Source organism: Lethenteron reissneri, chromosome 16 (assembly GCF_015708825.2).
Source record: "Lethenteron reissneri isolate LAM-NWPU_2019-01 chromosome 16, ASM1570882v1, whole genome shotgun sequence".
Classification (NCBI taxonomy): domain Eukaryota; kingdom Metazoa; phylum Chordata; class Hyperoartia; order Petromyzontiformes; family Petromyzontidae; genus Lethenteron; species Lethenteron reissneri.
In genome coordinates this window covers 11,223,139-11,235,145 of record NC_083794.1, presented here as the reverse complement: position 1 = coordinate 11,235,145, position 12,007 = coordinate 11,223,139, and the positions used below count along the sequence as shown (strand labels likewise).

Here is a 12,007-nt window from a genome sequence, read left to right as displayed (position 1 = left end):
ACATGTCTGTCGATAAGACAGAGTCTAAAAAAAAAATCGACAGACATGTTCTTCACCTGAGGACGGCTGCTTGCGTTGTGGCCGAAACGTCGTGAGAATTATTTTATTATGTTTTATTTTTATTATTATTTTAATTTTGCCAGGTAAAGCTCAGCGGAGCTATGTAGCTCTTTTTCCAAAGCGACCTGGCCACAAATGATAGCTCAACGTAGTGGCGTATCACGTGGAAATGTGTAGCAGCCAAAAACTCTGAACACGTGATGTTGATTCGAAATGTGGAGGGAAAAATCTGAGGAACCGGAGAGAAATCCACAAGCAAACTCCAAATAAACAGGTGTCAGGGTCGGGATCGAACCCTACGACCTCCTGCATACCTGGGCGAGGGAGTTAACATTGCACCCGATTCAAGAGCCGAATGGCTCGCAGGGCTATACCAAATAAATGAAACTGAAAACTGAAACATCTCTATAATTAGTTTTTTTTGTTAGATCGCATAAATATGAATGTCGTTAAATCCGTCACCACCCAACACAGCAAGTTAGTAAGGTTTATCACGTAAACATGCCAATTTGTTACTAGTTCAGCACACCGGTGTTGGAGAGTAAACCCACAACAATAATATTTCGCCACCACGGCACCCTGCATATAACGTGGGTTATCACGTTTTACCAGGGTACCCCCTCGATCGTGATTTCGACCGTGCGACCGACGAGCGGTAAATAAACCATGCCGTAAGCTGTCCTCCCAAGAGGACGCAAGCGCATGCACCAGCGTGGGGATTAGTAGCACCGTGCGCGTGATCATTTGCAGATCGCAAAGACGGCCGCCCGTCAGGCAAACGGCACATCGCGATTAAAACCTCCTGTCAAAAAGTTAAAATCCTCGTGAATTACAACAACCTCAGGAAGACCTATTTCAAAAGATGGATAGAGATCAGTCGTTCAGATAAACGCTCGCTGAATCAGAGCGGCGGTCCAAGCTGGACGGAGAGTGGCGGCTCAGCGGTTGGCGCACTGCGCTGTGAACCCGGTGACCCGAGTCCGAATCCCGGCCATTGGCGAGTGACATGTGAAACCGGTCGTGGTTCCCCCTCCGCTTTTACCAAGCCGCACTGACCGGCGTGGTGAAGTATGGCCAAACAACCTCCCATCCAGTACCGGATTGACAACGGGTTATGTGATATTATTTTATTGTTGTTGTTGTTATCATTCGCGGAAAGATGTGTGGCCATACTGCACCACACTGGGTGTTGCGGCTTAGTGAAGAAACTCACCTGACATGGGGAACGCGCCACTCACACTCAGGTGACCTGTACAAAAACACCATCGCGTTAACATTTCCTGAACTGGAATCAATTCCAGATTTTGCGAGTTTTCAACTTGACGTGTGTGACGAACGCCCCTTCGCAGGGTACGTTAAAGTGTGTCCTTCGTGTGGATAAAAGAGGCCTATTGAAGTGACTTGGGAAGAAGTTCCCGCATCATCTCCTTTCCCGCGGGGCCAATTTCTGACAAAGCGCGATGCATTCCTAGCTGCAGGGTCCTGAATATAAATGCATTTGTTTTGTGAAAAGTACGCCAATTGGACAATTTGAATGGGATCGGGGGGGGGTATATGGAATATGAGAATATAATAAATAGCTGAATCTCTAATAAAAAAAATTTTCATATCAACAAAAATAATTCAAGTAATAATGCCCTTAGTTTGTCCACAAAAGCCTCACTTAGTCTCGGAATTATTTCTCAGGAGAGTCCTGCATTGTGAATTTCGACCAATTAACTCTTTCCCTTTCCGAGACGTCTGCACGTTTCAGGGTGGTGGGTGTCCCGCTCACCGCTGAATCGGGGAACGCGCAAGCAGTTGCCGTTAAATTATATTCAGCGAGGAGTAGCGCCGCTGTTTTTAAAGACGTCCTTTACTCACCGCGGAGAACCGTAGCGACACAACCGCACTCTACAATGGCTGGCGCCAAATTGTGCCGCGTGTCCTCCCGCGTGGCCTTTTACTTCCGATGCACGCGTGCATGCGAGTCCAAGCGTGCGTGCGTGCGCGCGTGGTGGGGAGCGTACGTTTCTCCAGCACGTAGAGGTAGCCCTCGACGGTGTAGTCGCTGGAGCGCTTGTGCTCCTCGGGAGATTCCCGCACCTTCTGCTTGAGGCGCTCCACCTCGGAGCGCGTGCTCTCGAAGCGGTCGCGCGTCTGCAAGAAGCGACACACCCACGCTGGCGTGCGAGACCTCACGCTGGCGTGCGAGGCCTCACGCAAGGCTGCTGCTGTTGCTGCGCATGGGCCCACGTGACCCCCCCCCCCGCCCTCAGTGACGTGGCTTAAAATAATACATTGTAGACTGACAGAATTTTGAATTATATTTAAAAACCCTCCCCAGTTCAATGGGGTTACTAGCTCACTGCCGTGCGCGTTCCATGTTCAAGTCCTCCGTGGTCAGGGAGGGGGAGGGGGGGTCAGGTGGCTCAAGGGTCAAAGTGCCCAGTTGGCCCTTCTGAGAACCTGGGGTAATAAATCCGGGCAGCTGCCTGCGACTAAACCGGGTCCCCTTCCAGCGTGTTGAAGACTTCACCGTTGCAGCCCAGTCCACCAATGACTGGCGAGAAAAATAAAAAACCCATCACGTAACAATTTCGCTCTGCACTAGTCAGATACGACTGGGCGATTGATTTTTCTTTTTACTCCGGAAAGACTTGCTGAGTCTCAAGACGATGCATTAGGAGGGTTTTGCGGTGGGAAGCTCGGCCAGTTCCATTGACGAGCGTTTGGCTTTATGTTGGCGGAAACCGGAGGGCCCGGAGAAAACCCACCAGGCGGACGTGGGGAGGGGTGGAAGGGGGCGGCACTCCTCACAGCCATCTCCTGGCCACCTCACAGCCCCACGTCCAGAACGCCTGGCACGCCCTCGTGAGCCCTCACACTAAACCAGGGCCGCTGAGTTTCCGAGAGACCCGATGATCGGGTGCATCAAGGGCGATGTGCGTGTACGTGCAGGGTGGTCCGGACCGTCTCGTGACGCTCTCTAAAACTTAATCTTTTTTAAAAGTAAGCTTTATTCAAAACAGAAATTAATATGCGAAGGAAAAAAAACACATGTTAGGGGTCAATTAATTGGAGGAGGTCACAAGACATCTGGACCATCCCTGTACACGGGCAGCCCCTTGGCCAATCCACTGCTGGATCAAGGCCTCCCCATGTCGGTTGGTCAGCAGCCAGCCGGTGAAGGAGGGGAGTGCAAAGAATGGAGAGCATTTAACGACAGCACAGCAACGGATTGTGCTGCATCTGCCCTCTGCTGCCCACCACGTAGCCCAGCAGCAGCAGCAGCAACCGCCGATAGAAATCTTCTTCATTTACGGCGGGTCCCCCATCCGAGCGTCATTCAGGCTTATCCATTGGCTGTGTCGAGTGGTGGCGGGGAGGGGGAGTTAACATTCATATTCACGCAATCTAACCCAAAGAATAACCTTTCGTATGGATGATATTGTATTCTTGGTTATTTCGGTAAAGTCACGTAGAAGGGAAATAATAAAATAATACAAATAAAACAAGATAAAATTCTCACGACGTTTCGGCCACAACGCAAGCAGCCGTCCTCAGGTGAAGATCAGGGCTGTCGGAAAGACAGCAGTCCTAATTATGTTATTCTTATTATTTACCTGCTACGTGACTTTACCGAAAGAACCAAGAATATGAATCCATGCAGTCACGAAAGCTTTGAATCGAAATGTGGATGATACTGGTCGTGAAAGGCGACGTGTTAAACTGATGCAGGCTCCATCCTGCTTTGCTTCCGGATGACTCGAGCAAAGGGCATGATGCGGAGTACCCAGTGACGAGCAGTATCTGAACTTGATTATCATTATTGCTGCCGTATCCATCGACAGATCCGGCAACAAATGAGTAGCCGGTGAGGTACAATAATCACAACAACAGCAGGAGCGGCGACACTGGAAGATCAAAGGCGATGGGACGGGTGCGTGACGGTACCCATAGAGCTCCGTGCATGGGCTGCGCCAGCGATAACGGCACTTGCACAGCGAGTCTGTCAGGGTCATCGAGCAAAACGAGTTCTGAGTTCGATTTCTCACGCAGGAGAGGAATGTTACCCGGCGGCAGCAAAAAATAAAACGACCACCGGTCGAAGTGCGTTTCGTAATTCCGCATGGATATTGTCAACACCGCGAAAGAGATCACAACCAGCGGTGCCGACGTTGCCACATTCAGCCTTTGCTTTCTTAAACGGCGCCGCGTATCGCAGTGTGTATGAAACATTAACAGATTTTGTTTGTTCCTTTCAAACTAAAACATGATTTTAACACGTTGACAGCCATGCGATTTATTGTTGGCCGTCCAGCAGCCAAGCCCTTTTTTAAAAACCTTGTCCTTACTTCCTCCCCCCACCCCCCCCAGTAGCAAATAGCACGTCGAGAGCAAAAATGCCATTGGTTCGATTCGCTCCACTGGAAAATTGCCACGCGATCCGTGGCGGGGTTTGTACGGAAGCTGACGGTGTTGATTGAGTCTGTGTTTCTCAAAGACGCCGAGGGGGCGGGGGGAGGGGGGGCTTAGGGATCGGAACGCTGAGCCGGCACCACTGATATATCCCAGGTTCGATTATGGATTTCAGCCGCCTGTGATTTAACCAAACGTGCAGTGAGTTGATGGCCTCAACCAGTTACCAATGGCTGCGCCAACATTTGTTGACATTAAATATGGCCCTGATTCCAGCTCTGAGAAGTCAAAATATCATACGTGGTGGGTGGGAAAGTGCTGCCCCCTTCTGTATGGACCACAGATCACTTTATGGGATGTTAGAGGTAGCTCTGTAATATCTACTTCCACGGGCCATTCTCCAAAATGAAGGCTTGCCACTGCTCTGCGAGACTTCCCAATGGATATTTCGTCTTCTGACATGACACCGATAGCGCACACACACACACACACAAAATGGGGAAAAAATATGAGCACGTGCGAGTGCTTCCCAACAACAGCGTGGGTGGTGAATGCACCTACCCTCTGTATGCTCATCTGCAGCTGTATCTTGTAGAGGTTGAAGTCCTTCGCGTACTCGTAGCCCTGGTGGTAGGCCGTGCACAGCCCGTGGGTGAACGCCAGAAGCTGTGGAAACAAAGACAAAGATTCCCCCCCCCCATGTAGCCTTCACAGACTGTTGGGGCAAGGACTGTGAGTGAGAACCTATATGGCCGCCACAGCACACGAGGGGGTGGGTGGCTAGTACCGAATCAAAAATATTTACTGGTGTTGGCCGTGAGCGGGAATCGAACTCGGGTCGTTGGGTTTGCAGCGCAGGGCACTAAGCTTTGCGCTAATGCTCCCCACAGTCCCAGTTTTTTTTGTCAGTTGTGCGATCATACAACGCTCGAAACAATGCAGTTACGCGCATCCCTCCCTTCTTCTTGTGCTGCAAGATATTCTGCTGTGGTTTTCACACCTGATGATGATTGCTTGTGTTGCAATCGAAATGACGTGAGAATTTGATTATTGTATTATTTCCCTTCTACGCGACTTTACCGAAAGAACCAAGAAAATGTGTTTAATTTAGTCAACAGATCTGCTGACCACTGTCGTCATCGGGTACGGCGCCCGACTGGACGATCGCAGAACGTGCCGACGGCTGCCGACGGCTGCCGCGGGTGAAAAAATAAAATTTGAACTCACAGGCTCGATGAACTCGAACATCTTGCGCTCCTGCACGGCCTGCACGGTGCTGATGTACTGCAGCGACGTCTCGCAGAACTGGCTCCGCTCTTGCTCGACATACTTGTCGTGCTGGGGACGTCAGGATGCACGAGACGGGGGAGGGGGTTAGGGGGGATTAGGCGCGTAACGATTCATCGATTGTGATCGAGTATATTCTGATGCGTTTGCTTCGTGTTACTCATTTAAAATATGCTCCACTTAAGGATTTTGTTTATATGTTATCTTTATTTTTTGTTGTTGATTGCCTAACGCTTCTCTGTTTTACTCGTGTTTCCTTGATTGTATTTTGTTGTTGTTGTAACATGCTGACGCTGCCCCCACTGGACATCTGTGAAAAAGAGCTTCATAGCTCATCAGATTCCACCGGTATGAATAATGATTCTGATCCTGATTTAATTAACGTAGTACTGCGTCGTTTTCGCCAAAATATATCTCGATTGTGGTGTCGGCATAGCAACGAGAAATGAAGAATCCACGTGGATTTCTTGCCGAGACCGGTCCGCAGGAGGTGAAAACCACAGAGCTACCCCCCTCTCTTTGATGTCATGTCATGTGATCTCCAGTCCAAACAGAAGAGGGCAGCACTTTACCACCCTGTCTGTACAAGCGAGGAACGTTTGTTGCGTTACAGGCAGGCTGATGTTTTAATTCGCATGGTTTTTGTGTGTGTGTGTGCAGTCACTGGCGGTCAGCGCGCTGTGCTACAAACTCCTGGGCCTCCCCTAGGGCAACTCAGCCTCAAATGAGTACCTGGTGCTGTGTGTAAACTTCGCCACTCGGGAGACAAAGGCGGCCGGGCGTGGTGCTGGCCACCCACCCCCTCGTGTGCCGTGCCGGCTTTCATAGGTGCTACTCGCTAACAGCATTTGCCCCTACAGTCTGTTAAGGCTACACGGTGGATCTTTGTCTTTGCGGTCATTGGTGACCGGGCTGAGACCATCAGCTCGCTGCACTTGTGGCTGCCTGGAATCGAACCCAGCCAGTGCCCGCTCAACCGCTCCGGACCTCGGAACCGCAACGCCACTTTTCGACTGCACCAGATTCTAAAGAGGAAAACGCGTCTCCGGCGCCCGTTGGATACTTATTCACGCGTGCTTCTTGTCAAGAGGAAACACGCTGTCTGGAGATGACCCCCACCCCCACCCCCCCCCCTAGGGATTTAACGTTTGAGAAAATTTTTCGGGTAAAATGTTTTCACCTTCGCCCGAAATCAGGATCGAGTTTGTGATCGTAAATCACGTGACGGAGCGCGAGCGGTTTGAAAAGGAAAAAAACATCCCCGCAAAATGTCTCAGGATAAGTCTTCACGACGATCGCCGGACGTACTCACAACGCACGTCTAACCGCACGCTTGGAGGCCGCATTATCGCCTCTAAATTTATGCGGATTACATGCAAATAATATGCCGTTACATTTGGGCTCGTGGAGCAAACAAAACCCGGGGCGGGCGGTTAAATGCGTTGATGCCCAAAAGGCAGAGAGGAAGTAAACACTCGGACGCCTTCCTGCTTGAGAGGCAATGGAAGCTGACGAATCACAGGGTGACACTGGTGACACGTATCAATATTACACCGAGGTAGAGAGAGGAACACACGGGTTAGTGAAGAATCACACGTTACAGCACACAATCGTTTTTGCTTTCAAACAGAGCGATTTGCTCACCTTTCAAAAGTGTTTTGCTAACCAACTTTGTACTCCGATCGTTCCTTTAACAACTGTTTGTTCTTATGCCCCTACAGATGAACGGACGCTTGGCCAGACCGTGTGTGATAGTGAAGCCTTGGGGGTGGATGGATCACGGTTGACGATGACGGAGGAGAGCAGATAGTGCCAACTCGGCAACGTGGCTCGGGGAAGAAAATCGATTTCAACATGTGGATGGTAAATAGGGTTGTAATCAAAATTGATGATAGTATTGATGGTGACAATGATGACCACGACGATGATGATGACGATGGCACTGCCGCTTGTGGTTGTGCTGCGTAGCTCTCCAACGTTCTCGGGCTGCACCCGAGCGTTGCTTCGGCGCGACTTTCCGCACGTTTCCACGCCACAACTCTGGGAGCTTCTTCAACGAGCCTTCCAGAAGATCCCAGGGCGCGCAGCGAAACGTCGGGCATCGTGCAGAACAACAACACGCGGCGGCGACAAACGGCAAACACATCGGAGGGGCGGTGACGGTGACGGTCGGTGAGGGAAGCGAAGAATCGACGGCCGCTCGCTTACCTCGGCAAACTGAGCTTCCTTCTTCTTGAACGACAGCCCCAGGTTCTTCTCGACGAGGCTGTAGTACTTCTCCGTCTGTTTCTCGAACTTCTTCTTCTCCTCCTGCCGGCGGGAACAGCGCGGGAAAGGTGACACCGGCGTGTTGGGGAGTAAACCCGAGTACTGCGACGTTTAGCATTTGATTGCAGCCAGCTTCATCAAGCGATTTAGCCAGATCTGTGAAGAGGTCCTCCCCTGCTGTAAATGTTATGGGCTTCCTCCGCAACCCACCAGTGTGTGTATAAGTAGTAACGCACGTTGTGTTTACGTGAAAAAAAACCTCACTAATTGGCCGTGTCGGGTGGTGGCGGGTTCAACGACGTTCATATTTACGCAATAAAACCACATTTTTTATTTTGGATCACATTGTTCGAAGAAAGCCTCCTAACTGCCACGTGTTAAACTGGCAGGGGTCACGCGTCTCGACTCCGTGGTGAGGCAGTGTTTTTGTTTTAGCGTTTCTGGCGTCCTCCACAACTGGGAGGGGTCAACCGCCGAGATGCCACCGAGGCTCACCCCGCCAACGCACCACACCCCAGCTGGGGGGGGGGCCGGGGGGGGGGGGGGGTGGGCGATGACTACGAGGAAGACGACTTGTTCAGCGGGATTTGACGACAGACTTCTGTCGAGCGGCAACAACAACAGCTGCTGCTGCTGCTGTTCGCGCGAGCGACTCAAAACTTTGGTGCACGCGGGGGTGTCGTCCCGGAACAGCGTGGCACATCGTGGGGGTCGTGTTGGCTCAGGCATTGGGAGTGGTGGTGGTGTGGCGGGGGTGGGAGTGGAAAGGCTAGCCCCGGACAAAACAAACGCGCAGACGATGTTACACGCAGCTTGTGTCGAAACGAGGCGAGAAAACCCATATGTTGTTCACCGGCTGTAGAGAGCAGTTGAAGCGGTATAAACGCACCGTCTCTTTTTGTTGTTGTTTCTTAAAAGCCATCGCTCTAATTGCTGACGTGCCTGCAGTCACGTGGGCACCGAGTCACTGACCCCCGACAAGTGGGGGGCAGCTTATATGCTAAACCTCAAATTATTCATTTGCCGCTTCGCAAGCGCCGGTTCATCGGGAAAGCCGGATAATCCGCTAATTAACTGTATACGGCCCATCTCTTAATTGCGCTGCAGTTTAATTTGTTCTGGCTCAGAGCAATCTCGTCGAGTTTTAGGGCCACGCGTCTCCGAACAGACGAATGAGAATTCTAGATTTGAAGCTTTTGTGACTGCAAGGATTCATACTCTTAGGTTTTTTCGGTAAAGTCACGTAGGTAAAAAAAAATGTTGAAATAATAATATAAATAAAAAATTATAAATCACGACGTTTCGGAGGCAACACAAGTCTCCGTCATCAGGTGGGTGACTTTACCGAAAAAACCTAAGAGTAAGAAGCAGAGGTCGCAACCGGGTACCCGATACCCGTACCCTACCCGATACCTGGCTACCCATACCCGGCCAGGTACGGGTACGGGTAGCCGTTTGCGACCCTGGTGAGGCCGGGTACGGGTACGGGTAGACCATGAGTCACTGGTGAGTAACCGTTTGCCACTCATTTCGGGTAGGCTACTGGTACGGGTAGGGAACGGGAACCCGTATCCGGCTGGGTACGGGTACGGGTACCCATTTGCGACCCTGGTGCGGCCGGGTACGGGTACGGATAAGGAATCAAAACCCGTTTGCGACCTCTGGTAAGAAGACGAATGAGACACCGCGGTCCCGCCTCCGTTTCCCGATTTCCGCTTCCCATTGGCGACATTTCTGACCCCATCCTCCAGCGAGGCCGTCTTGCAGCTTCGTGGCCCGGCGCACAGAAAATGGATGGCGGGGTCAGGCCGAGACGGCAACTATTTTTCTCTTCTTGGTTCTTTCGGTAAAGTCACATAGAATGGAAATAATAAAATAATAAAAATAAAACATAATAAAATAATTCTCACGACGTTTCGGCCACAACGCAAGCAGCCGTCCTCAGGTGAAGAACAGGTCTGTCGGGGAGACAGAGTCTGAATGAGAATTATTTTATTATGTTTTATTTTTATTATTTTATTATTTCCATTCTACATGACTTTACCGAAAGAACCAAGAAGATGAATCCCTGCAGTCACGAAAGCTTTAAATCGGCAACTATTTTCTTTGTTCGTCCATCCTCGAAGACACGTCGAGCCGTTCCGTGGTCGTCATCGCGCTGGTGGCGAGCGCTTGACGGACAACGAGGAAGAAGCAAACCATGGTGGCGAAATGCTATCGGTGTCTCATTTGCGTCGACTCGTGACATACTGTTGACCTTTTGTTCCGTCTCATTTCTACCGTCTCAAACATTCCCTCTCATCCACAATAGAGGTTTGTTTGGGGTTGGATCGCGTAAATATATAAATGTGTCGTTAAAACCCACCACCCCCCGACACAGCCAACCAATAAGGGTTGTCACGTAAAGAAAACGTGGCCAATTCGTTACGAGTACAGCACTAGTGTGTAGTGTATAGTGTAGTGTATAGTAGTGTATAATGTAGTATACTAGTACAGCACACCGGTGTATAGTGTATAGTGTAGTGTATAGTGTGGTGTATAGTGTGGTGTATAGTGTAGTATACTAATACAGCACTAGTGTGTAGTGTATAGTGTAGTATACTAGTACAGCACACCGGTGTATAGTGTATAGTGTAGTGTATAGTGTGGTGTATAGTGTGGTGTATAGTGTAGTATACTAATACAGCACTAGTGTGTAGTGTATAGTGTAGTATACTAGTACAGCACACCGGTGTGTAGTGTGTAGTGTAGTGTATAGTGTAGTATACTAGTACAGCACGAGTGTGTAGTGTATAGTGTAGTGTATTGTATAGTGTGGTGTATAGTGTAGTATACTAGTACAGCACACCGATTGTGTGTTGAAGAGCCACGCCACAGCATTTACAATCTGAGTACGACGTTTTGCCCGTAATTTACAACTAGCTTCATCAGAGTTTGTAAATGTTGTGGCTTGGCTCTCCAACACTTAATCGGTGTGCTGTACTAGTGACGAATTGGCCACGTTCTGTTTACGTGACAACCCCTTACTAGTTGGCTGTGTCGGGTGGTGGCGGGTTTTAACGACACATTTCTATATTTACGCGATCCAACCCAAAAAAAACCTCTATTATATGGATGATATTGGTCGCGAAAGCCTGCTACGTGTTAAACTGATTGCCTCTATATTTTATTCCGTCTCACTGGGTGCTGGGACATACCCTCTTGGCGAACTGCTCAAAGGTTTACCGACAATCTGGGAGACACAAACTGGAGAGCGCAACAAAAAAAAAGTTCCAACAATTTGCGAAGATGCACAATAGGTGCTGCTGCTGCTGCTACGCCGACAGCTTCCTGCACCGCCAATGAAACACTTCAGCAGGCGACCGGCGCGTCGGGAATCGCGCTACGTAACCCGTGCAGTTGTCTCCGTGGGGCACAAGCGAGGCAACGCCCCGGCCGGGCCGGTTTCACCACCACTTGGTGATGCGCCAAGAGCAATGCGAACGCCGCGTGACTCGGAGAGTGCGATAGGCATCCAGAGGAAGCAGAAAAAGTGATTTCTTGCTCAAATGAGCACTTAAGGGGGTGACCCTCTACAATTAAGAGTTGTGAGCAAGTGGTAGGAAATCCCAACACTGCTATGACAGAGCAGACACCACTGATTTTAACGACCCTGGAGGGATGATGGGTTCGAGTCAATCCCCCCCTCCACCCCCTTCCAGTGATAATTTGAACTGGCACCTGATTGCTAGTCACTCGCTCTGCAGCTCAGCTGCCTGGACGGTTAGATAACAATCGTAATATAATTATGTAATTTGTAACGCACGTAGTAATTCACGGACATAACTGACCATCACTCCGAGGTGGAGTCAATCTCGGAGTGTCGCGCGAAAGCCAGACGAATGAGGTGGGGCCTTTAAATGTCTCTTCAAGTCATAAACCTTCAAGTACCCTTCACCCCGCATGAGGTCCCCACCTCGGTGGGGGCGGTGAGCCCAATCTTCCCCCTTCA

General features: G+C 50.2%; 1 protein-coding gene across 5 annotated transcripts in view; it reads right to left on the bottom strand.

Moving 5' to 3' along the window:
- The window catches only part of ARHGAP10 (Rho GTPase activating protein 10), a 100,978-nt gene that overhangs the window by 58,049 nt on the left and 30,922 nt on the right, over window positions 1-12,007 (bottom strand). For 4 of the 5 annotated variants that reach the window (XM_061552376.1, XM_061552378.1, XM_061552379.1 and 1 more), the window contains exons 5-9: window positions 7,957-8,058; window positions 5,689-5,799; window positions 5,023-5,127; window positions 2,070-2,199; window positions 1,274-1,309 (exon numbers count right to left, since the gene is read on the bottom strand). In XM_061552376.1, coding sequence (XP_061408360.1) covers window positions 1,274-1,309; window positions 2,070-2,199; window positions 5,023-5,127; window positions 5,689-5,799; window positions 7,957-8,058 — 484 coding nt within the window. The remainder of the gene's footprint in view (window positions 1-1,273; window positions 1,310-2,069; window positions 2,200-5,022; window positions 5,128-5,688; window positions 5,800-7,956; window positions 8,059-12,007) is intronic. The other variant, XM_061552377.1, reaches the window with a different exon arrangement.